The 16,424-nt window shown below is 45.0% G+C and overlaps 1 protein-coding gene across 1 annotated transcript in view; it reads right to left on the bottom strand.

Annotated features, from left to right (window-relative positions):
* Positions 1-603: 603 nt before the first annotated feature.
* Positions 604-16,424, bottom strand: part of Grik4 (glutamate ionotropic receptor kainate type subunit 4) — a 290,512-nt gene continuing 274,691 nt past the window's right edge. Inside the window, exons 18-19 of the mRNA XM_027412199.2 lie at positions 4,551-4,669; positions 604-960 (exon numbers count right to left, since the gene is read on the bottom strand). Coding sequence (XP_027268000.2) covers positions 604-960; positions 4,551-4,669 — 476 coding nt within the window. The remainder of the gene's footprint in view (positions 961-4,550; positions 4,670-16,424) is intronic.

Genomic DNA, 16,424 nt, shown 5'->3' on the forward strand with positions numbered 1-16,424 from the left:
GAGAGAGAGAGAGAGAGAGAGAGAGAGAGAGAGAGAGAGAGAGAGAGAGAGAGAGAGAGAAAGGGGTCAGACTTCCATCCACCAACCCGCACTCCCAATCCCAAAGCACAAGACAAGGGAACTTCAGACCTTGAAACCAGAAGAGACAAAGGAAAAACGGGAGAGGAAAGAAAGGGACATTAACAAAAATATACAAATTCAGAAAAGAAAACTTCCCTGTTGAGTTTAATTTTTTTTTTTCCTGTTAAGAACTAGACCCAGGGTACAATGGCCCCTTCCTAGGGGGGAATTCAACTGATGATGCCATCAACTTCTTGGACTTCTTCCATCAGGGCTCCATTACCCAGACTCCGTGTTATTTACGTGTGAAAGAGGGGCCCTTTGGGAGGAGATGGGTCCTTGTGCCCAAAAGGGACAGCATCTCTGCCACGTGAATGCAAAGTCTCCGCTAGATCCAGCTCTCCCACAGGGCAGGATCTGTCTCCTGCTGGGACATCAGCTTCTGATGCCCTTTGTAAAGTGATTGAATCCTGAATCCGGAGAGAAGGATGTTGTAAAGTCAGCCCTCCCGCCTCCCCTCCTGGCTCTGCAGTCCTTCGCCCACTACTCGGGCTCGCTGCTGTTGGTGGTCTTGTCCCACTCCAGGCTCTCCTCGCTGCGCGCCGGCGATGGTCGTGCCCTCAGGCCCTGAAAGCGTCGGCACTCCGGACACACACGAATGTGCGTGCAGCCGCGGGCCACCAGGGCGGCCTCTTGTGCCAGTCTCTGCGCCAGCTGGTCGGGCTCCCCGGCGCCACACAGCTTGCCATTACTGAGCGTCGCGGTGCCACGAGGTCGACGCTCCTCCAAGACTGGGGGCTGGGGTGGCAGGCCTCCAGAGCGCCGCCGCCGGGGGTGGATACTGTCCTGACACAGGATGATGCTGCGCAGCTCCGTCACCATCTCCTGACACACAGACACCTGGGGGAGACAGCGGAAGTCACAGAGAGCCGCTGAGAACCGACTTCATGGGTCTCTTGGGGTCGTAGGCATTGGGTGTTTGGACAGTCTGTCACCTCAGGTGTAAGGGTTAAGAGAAGGCTTCATTCCCACCCTATTTAAGGCTCAAAAGCCCTCCACACAACAGCCTTCATTCAACAGCCCTGCCAGACCAGACCCAATCTTTGGCCACTTTCAAAGAGCAATCTCAGCATCTTGGGAAAGCCAGTGTACCATTTCTGAACATTTCCACTAACGGCTGCCTCCTCCTACTCTGCTTAGTTTCTAACCCTGAGAATTTCACCCACTGACCTCAGGTAAATATGGATCTTGAAACCTACTTAAAACAAACACTCTCTCCTATATCAGTCTCTCTGGTATTTGAAAAAGTCATCATTTGTTCATTTTATCTTCAGCCCAAAGATTCCCATGTCTTTTAGTCACCATGCCCAGTTGAGTTGTCTGAGCTGGAAGGGAACAATCTGGAAACACTGCAGGAGGAAGCAGCCCCATGTTCTTCCCTATTCTCTCTTTCAGCTCCATCAGCATGACAGGTCTACCACTGCCAAAAAACAACACAGCCATGACTTCCTTCTAGCTGTCTCGGGTGAAGCTGCCAATGGCTGGAGATGATGCATCCCGAAAATCACTGAAATAAACAACTGCTGCATCTGTAGGTCCACAGTCTCCTAATTTGAAACACTTGGCTCCAGCTTGTTCCAAAACTCAGAATATTCCGGATTTTAGAATGGCATTACAATGCACAAACACCATATTAGGTTTAACATCTAGTGGGGCTGGGACAAACTCCATATTCAAACGCATCGCTATTTCCACAGCAAAATGTTTGTGTGATCACACTGAATGCAATGAAAACAGTGCACATTAATCAGGCTTTATGAAGGAATACATTTGCATCCAACTTACGAAGAACTTGGACCATTCCTAGCTTTGAGTATCTGAGGACCAGTGGATAAAGAAATATGAACTTGTGTTACTATCATTCCTCTCACTAACATTATAGCATCCATTTCAAAGCTCTGTAGGTAGGAACTGAAGACATACTGTGTATTTTGCAAAGGACTGACTAATGAGTGTCCCCTTGAGAATTAGAACTTGAACACCTCTAACTCTAAAGTCTAAGTGTACTTGGTTGAGTTCTTATTTCTGAGGTCAGAATGGCACTCCTGGAGCATGATGGCAGAAGAAGCCTCCTCCTCATGTTCTTTTTGTTTGTTTGTTTGTTTGTTTGTTTGTTTTTGAGATAGGTTTCTCTGTGTAACAGTCCTAGCTGTCCTGTAACTAGCTCTAGACCAGGCTGGCCTCAAACTCACAGAGATCTGCCTGCCTCTGCCTCTCAAGTGCTGGTATTAAAGGTGTGTGCCACCACCACCCTGCCCTCCTCATGTTCTCTCAATGGGACAAATGTTATACCAGAGTCACACAGTCAATACAGCCTCCTCTTCATTTTAGCTATTGCAATGCTCTGAGAAGGACAGAATTTCAATGTAAATCCAGATATTGCCTGAGCTCTTGGGAGAAACAGGCCATGGAAGCAACTGCAGATATCACCTCATACAAAACGGCCTAACTTAGGTCCTCAGAACTGATTTTAGACCCATCATATTTTCACTAAATAGCAGAAGATTCTTGGCAAACCACTAAACCCCTCTGTGCTTCTAATAATTACTATGGCAACAACACCCCTGCCACCTGCTTCATCCATAACATGTGACAAGAAGATAGCAACATGCATTTACCATCTACTGTGGGCCAAGCATTGTGGTTTGTCATGGGAATACAGAGGTTAACAGGCAGTCCTTACACCCAAGTAGCTCCATGTCTATAGTTGTTGCAGGATGGCATGTAACAGGACTTTATGTCAGCACGGTGGTGCTGGGGTGGCTGACAGATGGCTGACTATTGGTCCAGTGTAAAAGACAGGAGAAGAAATAGGGATGTTTCACTAGGGAATGAAAGGCTCACCCAATCAGACTCTCATAGAACATATAAATGTTAGCAGCATTTAAGGACTTGGCAAAGGGAGAGGGGAATAGAACTGGAAGCAGAAGTACCAGGGGGGCCAAGAAAATAGATATTGAACAAGGAAAAGGACAAGAGAGTCTGGGAATGATGGGTTCCCTTAGGTTTGACCCCTTGCTGAAGGGGTCAGACAATGGGCAAGAGCCCTTTGTACAAATGGAGAGAAACCAAGTTAGAATGGTGTTAAGAGCTGAGAGGGAGGCAAGGAAGTGGAAAGTAATACTGTTATCAAATGTTGGCTAGATGGTGGTGGTGCACGCCTTTAATCCCAGCACTTGGGAGGCAGAGGTAGGAGAATCTCTGTTAGCTTGAGGCCAGCCTGGTCCACAAAGTGAGTTCCAGGACAGCCAGAGCTGTTACACAGAGAAACCCTGTCTTGAAAAACAAACAAACAAACAAATATATACATAGTCAAATATCCTTAGCTCTCGAGAAGGGTGGTATAAGGCAAGGGGATAGTGACATTACTACTTTTTAAAATGAGCAACTGGGGCACAGTTGTGGATTTTAGAAATAGGATCAATAGAAACACAGGGAAGAGAGTATAGTCCTAGAGTAGATGAGAAGTGGTAAGTTCAGGCAGAGGCACTGTGAGGGTAGTGGCCCCTGCTGCAGTGGCAGCTGGCCCGATGGGTACATTTTTAGGTAGTGGTTTAGATGGGGGTGGGCCACTCTTCATTTCTTGGGGGAGTGTACAATAAAATCAAGCTTTCTTCATGCAGGAGCAGAGGGCAGAAGAATGGGTGACAGTGTGGGGAAAAGCTGAATGTAGACAGCCCTGGGAATGGCAGGACTGTGTTGAGGTCCCCTGTGAGGTGGTACCTCATAGGGTTCCAGGATGTAGTCTGTATAATCAGAAGATATTTCCCCAACAACATTTAAAAGAGGGGCTTAAGGAAGATATAGAGCTGAGAGGCTAATGTAATGAAAAAATGAAAAAGTCTCATAATGCAATTAACACAAAAGGATTTGTGTATCTTCCCTGGAGCGGGATGGAGGACCAGTGGCACAAAGCATACTTGTGCATCTTCCCTGGGGAGGGATGAGGGACCAATGGGACAAAGGTGCAAAGTAGACATTAACCCAGCCTCTAACCCACAACTAGAGAATTAAATTTATTAAAATCCCTGAGACAGAAAATGAATCTCTTGGTTTCTTTAATTTAGGATATCTCTGAGGGTTTTCACCTGTACCTGTAGGTATAGATAGTCAAAATGAAAGGTCAGAGGTCAAATTTCACATTAATGACCTGGCACTTTGCCACCCCATCCAATACTATATAAAGTCTGTTGTTTATAAAACATCTTTCCTCACATACTAATTTGATGGCTATGTCAAAGAACAATCTGGAGCCCTTTCTGTGGTTGCACAAGCATCTACTCAGATCTTTTACTCTGGGGACTAAAATTGTTCCCACTGTCCTGTGTACCCTGAGATCATTCTGCAGGTCCTATCTGAAATGGGTGCAGAAGCCAGTGAGTTTCACACTGCTGCTGGTGGTTTGCCTTTGGAAGCCATTAGAAGCTTACCTCTGACGCTTCTGAGTGTCTGAGAGTCCATAAAAACTCCAGCATAGCCATAAAAATGGCCACTATTAAGCCACAAATAAGAACCACAAAGATTCCACCAATATTCTCCATTCCCAGGCCTAGAAGAGAGTGATAAAAAAGTAGAAATTACTTTGAGAGAGTGGGAAGACCCACCACAACAATGCAACTGTCACTTAAACAATTGGAATGGAGTCGTGGAGATGGTCTCCTAGACTCATTCGTTCCTGGAAGAGATTTAATTCATTGTTTGAAAGAAAAGCATGGTGGTTGCAGTAAATTGGGGCAAGGAGACCTAACTGTGAATGAAGGAGGATGGGAAACCATAAGCCTGTACTAGGCTGTAAGCTGAGGACTGTCTTATGGGAAAGTGAAGACCCAATCTGATTTAACTCATAGTGGCACAACACCAAAATACCTTAAATTCTAAAACTCTAGCTGATCTTCACAATGCGTTTTGGTATATAAGGATCTAGAAAAAATAATGCTTGCCAGAGCCAGGATATTATAGGTTGGACACACACACACACACACACACACACACACACACACACACACACACACACACACACAGAGAGAGAGAGAGAGAGAGAGAGAGAGAGAGAGAGAGAGAGAGAGCTCAAATTTAGATTTCAGAGAATGTTTAAGTGTTAGATTTTCAGGCTCGGGGATGCTTAGTCAGACAGTATTCCAAAATCCCAAATCTCCAAGCCCTGAAGTAATCTCAGACCTGGATATCTGGGAGAAGGGACTAAAATGTTAAGTTTATTTGGAAAGTAAGACTTTTTACCCATACTGGATTAATGCATCCTAAACTGGGGTACTACCAGAAACTCCTGAAAAATTTGAAATAGAGATCACCAGTGGTTACTAATAATCCAGTATGTCTGAAGACAGACTCTGTATTTTATTATAATTTTATATTTATTTATTTGTGTGTCAGTGCATGTGCTTATACACCCAGCTCAGCCAAAGAGCTCATATGGAAGACAGAGGACAATCTTCAGGAGCAGGCTCTCTCCCTCTACCATGTAGGCACTGGGAATCAAACTCAGGCCATGAGGTTTGGCAGCAAGCACCCTCCCCTGCTGAACTATCTTACTGGTCCAGAACTCTGTATTAGAAACAAGTTTCCCGGGTTAATTTTCCCCAGCAGCCAGGCCTACAACTAGTTATCTCTGGATGCATCTATGAATTTTTAAGTTCTTTACAGTTGGATTGTACCCTCATTGCCTAGCAAGATATTTAGAGATACCTTGACACATATTTGTAGGATGATTATTGCAAATTCAGTTGCAGCATTGATGAGTTTAGCTCAACAACTAGATGCTTTCTTTGACTGTAGAGAAATCATCCTTTAAATACTTTAAGAGAAGTGTCATGCCAGGCGGTGATGGTGCACACCTTTAATCCCAGCACTTGGGAAGCAGAGGCAGGCAGATCTTTGTGAGTTCAAGGCCAGCCTGGTCTATAAGAGCTAGTTCCAGGACAGCCTCCAAAGCCACAGAGAAACCCTGTCTCGAAAAACAGAGAGAGAGAGAGAGAGAGAGAGAGAGAGAGAGAGAGAGAGAGAGAGAGAAAGTATTACATGGATACATGGGATGCTTCATTGAGTGTGGGGACCACAATCAGGGACCAAAAAAGCTTCTTTTGTCTAAAAAATTGACAACTTGGAGGCTTATGTCCTGTACCCTTTTAGATGACTCCATGTCTGATCTCTAGTTAAGTTGTCATGGGGCATGGAGCTATGCTGTAATCAGGGAGAGTCAGTTTTGCACCACCTAAGATGCTCCACAGAAAGGAACAGGAATTGAGTACTACCTCTGCAGCTCGGAAAGCTGGCACAGTATCCCTACCTGGCCATTTCAAGATGTGTTGGGTTTCCCACCATAAAGACTCAGTGTGTGTGTGTGTGTGTGTGTGTGTGTGTGTGTGTGTGTGTGTGTGGTGTGTGTGTGTGTGTGTGTGTGTGTGTGTGTGTGTGGTGTGTGTGTGTGGTGTGTGTGTGTGTGTGTGTGTGTGTGTGTGTGTGTGTGTGTGTGTGTTTTAACAACACAGCATAGTGGCATTCTCTGCCCAGCTGATGGTCCACTTCCAGTGGGCCCAAAGCCTCACATAAGAAATACATCAGACAGACCATGCGCTCTGGTCTACCAATTCCCATAGTCATCTCTTCCAAATCTGCACCCATCAGTACAGGGGCCTCTATCTTGATTAACCCAAGACAGAGGATCTTAAAAAATAGGGAGGAAAAGCAGTTTATATTCATTTGAATACCAGCCCCTCTCACCTGGGCCACCAGGGACAGAAGGCATCAGACTATAAGAATAGCAGGGTCTACATGGATAAGGGGATGGAAGGGACTCTAAGGGGGCTATTAAGAAAGAATGGGTATATCCTGGTGTTCTAGCCCATGGAGAAGGAGTGATGAGAAGCAGGATACTATTTCAGGCCGTGAACCCTCCAAGTCCTAGCTTCTCCAGCCAGTGAAGAGAATGACATCAGTGATATTGAGGATGGCTACCTGCCCAGATAAAGAGAGTCCTCAGGTTGTGTTGGGACACTCCAAGATACCCCCATCACTTGAAGATAGATCTACCTGAAATGGAGAAAAGGTCTTGGGTTTCCTAGAAGGGCTTTTCCCTCCTGTTCCTGGAAGGAGTGTTTCTTCTCCTCTCTGGGCCTCACCTGTGCCCGGTGGCTGCATTTCCCACCTCCCTGTCAGTCAGCTCCTGAGCCTTCCCATCTTTTCCTTACCATTTGTTCTTCCCAGTTCATGTCTGTCCCTTCTCAGACTCCTGACTGCTCCAGTTCTGTCCACTCAATGTCCCTCCTCCCTCTTCTCTGTCATTATGAACCTTCTGAGGAGAACTCTCTGTTTGTTTCAACATTATTTTATGCCATTCTTAGAATTCTTAAAACACATTTGGAGATTCTGTCTCACACAAAAGCAGGTAGAAGAAAATCCACCCAACATCTTACAACTAAATGCATTTAAAATGTTTTTGCTTCTGCTTTTATGGAGAAAGATATAGTTAATTTCCAATTGGCTGTGATTTCTCAGCCATCACTGTGCCTACAACGGAATGTTTGCAAAATGAGAAAATCTAACCCAAAAAATTGTGTCTAAATGTGATGCAGCTTTTATGAATATTAAATTTAAAAATTAATGAAGTTGGGACAATGTTCCATTTGGAGATATTTAATTAAACATGTCTTAATTTAATTTTGCAAGTTTTCTTTGTGCATTGGGAAGCCAATATTATTTTTCAGAACCCAAACATAATTTTGAACATCTGAGAAGCTTTAAGGCCCTGGATACCATACCTGATGGAGGAAATGAATCCACCAATCTGGATTTACTTCTGCTAGTCCTAGTTAACAGGCTCTCCTCAAAGGTGATGTGGTCTTACTCCTCTGAAATCACTACGTTTTGTTTCTCAGCTCACAGAAATTGCCCACTCTTGATCTTACACAGCCTCTCTTAGCAGTGGACACTGTCTCTTAGCAGTGGACACTGTCCATCACACTCCCTCTCTTAGCAGTGGACACTGTCCATCACACCCCCCTCTCTTAGCAGAGGACACGGTCCATCACACTTCCTTTCATGGCTCTTTATAAAATCACTGTTCGATGCTCTCTCCCAGCGTCACCAGTCACTTGGGTTTACTCTTGTTCTCATGCCTCTCCTCCACTGGCTATCACCAAGTCCTGCTGTCTTTATCCTAAGTAATCTCCTCCTTATCCATCCCACCACATTCAAGTGCTCCCCAACCCTTGCCTAAACTACTACATCAATTTCAAAAGAATGTCCTTGAATGCAGCCATTTCTTATTCAAAACTATCTCCATAAAACAGGTCTTTTTGAAATGTAAAACCTGTGACATCATCTCCAGCAATACAGAACTATCCGAATTTCCCAATACACCCTTCAGGTGCCTATCTGTACACTTTGACTCCTTTCAAACACTTCTGTGGCTTTGGGTCAAATACATGGGCTCATGTATTTGAACACTTGGTCTCCAGCTGGTGGTACCATTTGCAAAAGGCTATGGAATCTTTGGGATGTGGGTCTCAGCTGGAAGAAATGGGTCACTAGCAGGTGAGGACCCCCCTCTGGTTCTGACCAGCCCCTTGGTGCTTCCTGTTTGGCTGCCATGTGACGGTGTGCCACTTCTAATACTTTAAAGCTCCAGTGGACTGAACTATGCCTTTGACTTCCTGCCACAGTTTGGAATCCCCTAGAAATCGAGAGTTAAATTAAAACCCTCCTCCCTACTCCCTACAGATGTTTCTGTCAGGTTATCTGGTAGCAGTGCTGCAAAAATTTCTAGTCCAGCACCTTTGCAGGGAGACTACTGGAAGTGTGCTTGCACACTTTCACGTGCACACACACACACACACACACACACACACACACACACACACACACACGAGAGAGAGAGAGAGAGAGAGAGAGAGAGAGAGAGAGAGAGAGAGAGAGAGCTAGCCTGTCCTTTTATCACTGAACTCCAGGGCCACTTCATCTTGGCTTATCTGATCATACACAACTCTGTCAAAGTATATTGCTTTCATGCCTCTCTAGTAACACATTGTGCATTATTCCAGTTATGTGTATACAATAATCATGGGTTTAAGTTTATATATCTAGATTTCCCATTAGACCAAGTTCATTGGGAAGAACCATGCATTGTGTAACTCTACCCCAGGATCATGGGATGTGGCCCATAAGAGGTGATCAAGAAAAAAAAAATGACCAGAAGGGACTGGGATGTGGCTGAGCAGTTAAAGCTCTTGCTATGCAAGCAAGAGGACCAGAATTAATATCCCAAGAACTCCATACCAGTGCCAGGTGAGTGTGGCTGCTTGCCTATAGTTCCAGACTTGCAAGAAAGAGCTGGCTAGCCAGACCAGAAGTATTGGTGAGCTTTGGGTTTGAGAGAACCAGTCTCAAGAAGAAAGTAGAAAAATAATCAAGGAAGATTCAGCCTCATATGCACACATGCAGGTACTCACATGCCTACACTCCTGCAAACACACACACACACACACACACACACACACACACACACACACACACACACCAACCACATGGACCTACACATAAAATGAAGAGAAAGTAATGACTAGAAGGAAAGAAGATAGACAGCCCAGATGTAGAGGTCTACATCATACAAAACCCTGGATCCACACTGTAATCCACAGTCATCTCCTCATCATATACTATATGTGGCAGCTCTCAATGAGGGCTCCAGACAGGTGATCAGAGCTTCTGAAGGGGGTGGAGCACTGACCTGGCTAATCCATGAAACAAACCTCCCATGTTGGACCGGGTGGGAGAGGAAAAGAAAGGACCAGGTGGTCTGTGCTGGCGTGACTGTTACTCTGATTTGGTTTGGACAAGCCTCAGAAGGAGCTAAGGTTTTAACAGGATGCTGGTAAAGGCTATGAGCCACCCAAACAGTCCCAATCTTTCTTTCCCAGCTTCTTGACTTTCAGGGCCCACCTGTTAATCATGAGAGTTGGCTTTCGTGTGCCAACTCTGGGCTGAGTGGCCTCTTCCTCCTCTTCAGAGTGAGGCTTGTATACCAGCCATGCCTTTAGGAAGTTATTGGAAAGTAGAAGCAAGAATAGATTGCTGGCAGAGTGAGAATTGAGAAACAGATGGAGGAGGGAGGGGGAGGGGCACATTCCGAGAGTGAGGCCTGTTCTGTTTAGCACTGTCATCAGTCATCCCCCTAGAAGTCTAATGCCTTCCACAGCACACAGCCATTCATCAGCAGGGGCTCGGGATGAATGTGCTCCAGCCTGCAAGGTTCTTGCCGCCCTTACAGATGCTTCTATCCCTTTCTGTAGATGGGATGGTATGTAAGCCACCCAGACAGATGGCTTTAAAACTGGGGTTTCCTCCTGACACTCTGAACCTGGGCCTCAGCTGTGCTTCAGCAATCAGCGAGATTAGCTGAAATAGACTCAGGCTCTCCCCGAAAATCCCCAGTTGGTGAAATTCTAAGTCTGGTGTCACTCACAGATTTCCCGCAGATACAAACACTAGCTCCCAAATGCAAATGCATGATTTTCATTGTCTCTGGAACTGCGATGGAGCAACAGACATCAACAGGGGTTACTGCAGTGCAGAGACTTGAAGTCTGCTCACCCACCTGCCCCTCCTTCCTTTCTGCCTAGCTAAGAATCATTTCTTCAATTCAGGTCGACTTAACTCCTAGCCCTTAAAACATTCAATGAGTTCCAAATAACAGTGCATCTATCTGCACCCAAGACATGTGATTCTTTCGGAACAATGGTTTGTAGGTGGATGAGAGGTAGCTACACCACACAGGTATAAAGGACAGGCAAGTGCCATGATCTCAACAAGTGGCATCCTATGTTCTCTTTGATGCTGATCAACAAATCTTTACAGTGCATTTTCCATGAGCAGCCCACTGTGCTAGGTCTAGAGCTCTGGGCAGTGCCAGCATCTGATGCAAACATAGATTCTTGGGTCCATATGGCTCTCAACCATTTTAGAGCCACATCCTCCCACAGCCATGTGGATGTATCAGATGGGGCTGTCTCCACAGGATTCTTTGTTGTAAACAGCAACTCCCCCTCTATCATGTATAGACTAGCCTACAGGACCTTCACATGGACCCATCACATTTGCTTTGCTTGGCACTATGCAGAAAGCAGAAAGCTCACCATTTCTACTCGCCCTCCATTGCTCTGACATCTTTCACCTAGTCCTAGCAGATTCTGGAAAGGGCAGTTGGAGAAAAATAAGGAAAAAGTACACAAGACAGAAGAAGCATCTGAGGAATTTTTCAATGTATTAAAACACATTGTGGGAGAGGTACTTCATAGTGTCGCATAATACTCGCTAAGGCATCTCACTCTCCAAATGACTTGCAATCTCCTTCAATTATTAAACAGGCTAGAAAGGAGAGCCACTCTTCCCACCATATAAAAACATAAAAAGATGGAGAACTTGGGTTGTTCAGCTTTCAATAGCTTAACAGCTAAACGGGCAAAGCTATTGTCTCTGAAAATGTAAAGCTACCCTTTACGAGTATTTACCAGTACTAGAACGAGCCAGGCTCCATGCTAATGATTTTAACTCTGACCTTGACAACTATTTTAGCTCTGACCTCGTAGTTGCCCTTGACAACATTTTCCTGTCAAGTAAACAAAAGTGCAGAATTCAGGTACATTGCCCAAGGTTCCACTCCCAAATCCAGATGGAAAGCGGAGCCCTCAGCCTTCACACCACTCTGACTCTCCCATTACTCTGTGATCACTCAGACTGCACTACATGCTTCCAGAACTGAACCGGTATCCTGAAAACTGGCTTTATCACCCAGAAGCTCCAAGGTGTCAAGGACGAGGGGTTCTACATACAGGCTACAAGCACATATCAGGAACTCTTTTTCTCTGTAGAACTTGACATCAGATGTTTTGAATCAGTGATGTGTTAGCTTAACAGCTCAGTTTCCAGAGAGGTGAGAATAGTCTTCAGAATGGCTGCCTTCCTTGGATGCAGACTGTCAGGTAGCCATTTGCCTGTTTCTGTTCATATTCTGTTTTCCGACAATTCTCTGGAGTTTCTCTGCCCCCTGCCCCCCGGTATTCAGAAGGGCGTCCTTAGGGAAGGGCTTCCTGGAAGTATTTCTCTGAGCTGCCATCAAACTCCCAAAGTCAGATTTCTACTTTCAGAGCTTTCCAAAGAAACCAGAGAACCAGGATAGCCACACTGGGTCCTCTGAGAAGAAAGAGGGAGGGAAGTGTCCCCAGAGTCTCCCCTTCCCCACCCCCTACCCCCACTCTTGCTAAGATGTCTCACAGTTTCATTCCCACTGTGCCAGACAGCAAACTTCCTATTATCCAAGGGTTCTGAAAGTCAACGGTGCTGCCTCTTTGCCATTCTTGAAAGGGGACCCTGATTTTCACAGCCTGGTGGAGTATTTGTCTTTCTTTGAAGCCCTGATTATGAGCTTGTGTTTTTCAAGATAAAGGTATTTAATTTCCTTGGAGTTCACCCACCACCTTTTGTTTAGCAATTGTTCTGCAAAGCCTTTGGTAATCCAATCCCCTTGCATGGTGATGCTGGCATCTGCAGGTGGCTAGCAAGATTTCCTTTTATAGTATCCGAGTGAGAAAATAAACAAATAAAATACGTGTTTTTTGAAAAATGAAAACAACTTGAAATGGAGTCTGGTCATTTTGTTTTTTTCTTTTTTCTTTTTTCTTTTTTGTAGTCTCCAGTCTTTTCCCAAAGCTGCCATCTTATTTCTCAGTGTTTGTAGGAAGATAGGTGGTCACCAAGCTCCAGGTGGGAACAGAGAGAAGAGGTTATAAAGGGAAGGAGAAATGTTGTTGCATTTACAAGAGCCAAATACAGCCTGTTGAGAAGGCTTGAGACAGGAGGTATTACCTCAATGTTAGAGCTCTTCTTGGCCTTGCTGTTTGAGCTGTAATGCTGGATTAAAAACGGGTAAGCTTCAGTTCCTTTTCTTTGAAATTTTGTGCATTTTAATAGGATAACAAAGCAGAAAAGGATTACATTAGGCCCCGGCATGTTGTCTGGTACATTTTAATTGAAACCAAAGTGCCGACAGTTACTGTCAGTTTCAGAGGTCTCTGGGGGGAAAAAAAGACCACCCTCCTACTTCACTTCACCCCTTCTCTTTGCTTATTCCATAGTCCTCTCATTTCTTTAGGCACACGTGAAAGCCAACTGGTGAAAACTATAAAAAGCAAGATGACCCAGGAGCTGCTGGGGAAAGTAAATTAAGACTCTGCTATTTGAGACACAACAGGGAAAGCTCCCATGGCTTGACACCTGGTGGCCATTTAAAGACTTCAAGGAAGAGTTCTTTTGGGTCACACTGCTCCTACATGTCTAAGTCCTCTGATCAGTGAGTTAGATGCTGTAGTAAGTGCAATGACTAATTTGCCAGAGAGAAAGGAATCGAGGGCACCTCCTCTCTTGGACCAGTGCTTCCAGCATGACCAATGAGAGGTCACGTGGAGATTCTGCTTGGCCAAAAAGGCTTTGAGCATCTCTGGATAATTTGTGTCTGGATTTCAACCGTGGCAGAAGTGGGGCCACTGCATGAAGTTGGCCCTGGTTGCTATGGCTGGGCAGGTAGCCTACCCTGGGGTTGTGGAATGTGCACAGCATCCTCCACATAGCCTTGCTCCAGCACCTTGGCTCTTATTACAGTGCTCACTCTGTGTTCCAAAGAACACTGCAAACATAAGTTAGTGTTGGCAGGCTGGCAGGACCCAGGCGTCTTCTGAGGCACAGTAACCAGGGCAGGGTGACCCCCTCTGATGATTTTCCTTCTCTTCTGTTCAGTTCTTTCCTTTATGCCAGGGAACACTTGGTCCCCATGTATAACATGGAGAGGGCTCCCATTCATGCCATTTCACCTTTCCTTGGGGCCTGACTCCACCCCCATCACCTCAAACTCCACTGTCTAATCAGCCTCTATAAATCTCTGTGGAATGGGGAAGACTTTCCAACAACTGAAAAAAAAAAAAAAGAATACCTTTATTTTACCATGAATGAACTTAACTTCTACTTCAACCTTCAATTTTCACTCCAGTGCCAAACACAGATTTCTCGGTAAATTTGGACTTAAATCAGGCAAACTTCTCTATTCTTCCCTTTGTTCACTGGGTGTACTTTTGGCCCTCTGGTGGGAGGGAACCACGATGTTTCATAGAAAATGTGTGGGCATTTCATCTTCCATTCATTACACTCAGATTTCCAATATTCCCATCTGGAGCCTGGAGAAACCTCAGGTCTTTCATTTTCTTTGCCCTCAGCCCCCATGTGTCTTCCCATTGCCACTACTCTACTGTAGTATGTCAAATAATTCTGGGATTTTTCCAAACTCTAAAAGTGATTTTAAAAATTCTCTTTGTAGCTCTTGTAATCCTAAGCTCATTCTGGGAGTGACACCAGCCATAGATGTTAGCATTGAGGGCAGTCTCCTTGGCAGGGATGGACCATACCCAGCATGCCCTGGTTGGGCTACTTTGCAGACTTGGTGGCTTTGAGTCTTCAGTTTTTTTCTTTAACTTCTACCATCAATTTCCTTCAGCCTGCAGCAAGAAAATGTCTACATTCCAAAATACTTCTCTAGCCCAGTCTCTCACCCTTCAACAGCATCATGTCTGCTGTGAGTATGAAGAACTTGTTTTGGACTGTGCGCCTCTCAAGGCAATAGCCAGCCATCTTTGGGGACCAGAGATACTCTCCAAACAACCTCTGAGATCACACACAGGAACCACAAAAGCTTTCACAGTAGCTTACTCTAGAACTTCTGCCATCTACAGCCAGCTTTCTCAAACTGGTCCCTGCGCTGAGCCAAGCCTTCGCCCATCTCATAGCAGCCCCTGTACTCCCTTCCCTACAGATTCTGGCCTCCATGATCTTCCCCATGGTGCTTATTTGTCTGAAATGCCCTCTTAACACTGTCCTTACCTGTTCAGGATCTGGGCAACTCAGAAATCTAGTTAATTACACCCAATCTGTAATCATGTCTTGATATTTTCCTCTGTAGTTAGTTCCCTCAAGCTTTTCTTCAAAAAAAAAAAATAAATAACAGCTAGTCCCCTCTGCACTCACCCTCAGCCTTTCATTGTAGTCTGGCCAGTACCAGGATTGTTTGATAATCTCCCCTGAAACTTCATGATCCTTAATGGTCTCTGAGACTGTCTTATTCCCAGGAACAAGATACTGTCCCTCAGTATCGCCTGTTGATTGGATGACTGACTGGCTGATAGTTAGAAAATAAATGCATGCAGACAAAGACAACAGAACAAGCCATCCTGGAATTCTGAGAGTAGCATGGCACACATTCATCAGTGCAGATCAATAATGGTTGGGATGCCCTGGATCCTTGCTATGAACAAAACCCAGTGTGTTCTAGTCCCAGATTGACCTTCCCAGCAGCTCCATGGTATTCTGGTTTCTGTACTCATCACATACACAGAAGTGAGCTAGGCAGCATTAACCAGATGCCTATGTTCACAGACTAGCAATGGGTGGAGGTGGGATTCAAAGGATATCTGCCGATCCTCCACATCCACTAACAGCCATTCCCATTTTCTGGTCTTTGTGAAGGGAACATTTCAACAAGTGTGTGGTCTTGGTGGCTTCCTAGGAAGGCAAGATTTCTTTTACATTATTTACATCAGCCCCCTAGAGCCGTATTCCAGAGACCCGCCTTGCCAGATGGACCTCTACATAGAAACACTTAGAAACACAGTGGTTTTCAACATCATTCATCATACCAACAAGAAAGGCAAGTGCTTGCTCTCCTTCATTCTACTCCTTCTGAATGACCAGGTAAACCTATTGCACATTTTATCAAGGCTGAAAGTAGACTGAAAGGGTGACCATATAGTTTATTGTCCAAGTCAGAACATGTTGAGAATATGAGCTATCTAAAAATAACTAACAAGCATTAGTGGGTCTCCCTACAAGAAATCCTGGGTGGTCAGGAACACTCTGCACTCCTTACTGCACATACAATCTGTGATTGCTTTCCATTCAACCCAATGTGGTGTTCATTCTTTTATTCACCTTTCAATCATTCATTGATTCCTTCTTTCATTCATTCATTCATTCATTCATTCATTCAAGAAAATAGCCTGTGCTGGCCCTCGGTAGACAAACCCCACCCTTATGAAATCTCATGCCATAAAGATGGGAAGTGAACAAATAAGCAATAAGCAAATACTATTTGGTGCAGCCTAGAAAGAAAAACAAAACAGGTTCAGGTGAGAGGGGAAGGAGTCCTGTCTGAGGGAGCTTGGGGACAGAGCACCACAGAGGAGGGAACAGGT

This window comes from Cricetulus griseus, chromosome 4 (assembly GCF_003668045.3).
Source record: "Cricetulus griseus strain 17A/GY chromosome 4, alternate assembly CriGri-PICRH-1.0, whole genome shotgun sequence".
Lineage (NCBI taxonomy): Eukaryota > Metazoa > Chordata > Mammalia > Rodentia > Cricetidae > Cricetulus > Cricetulus griseus.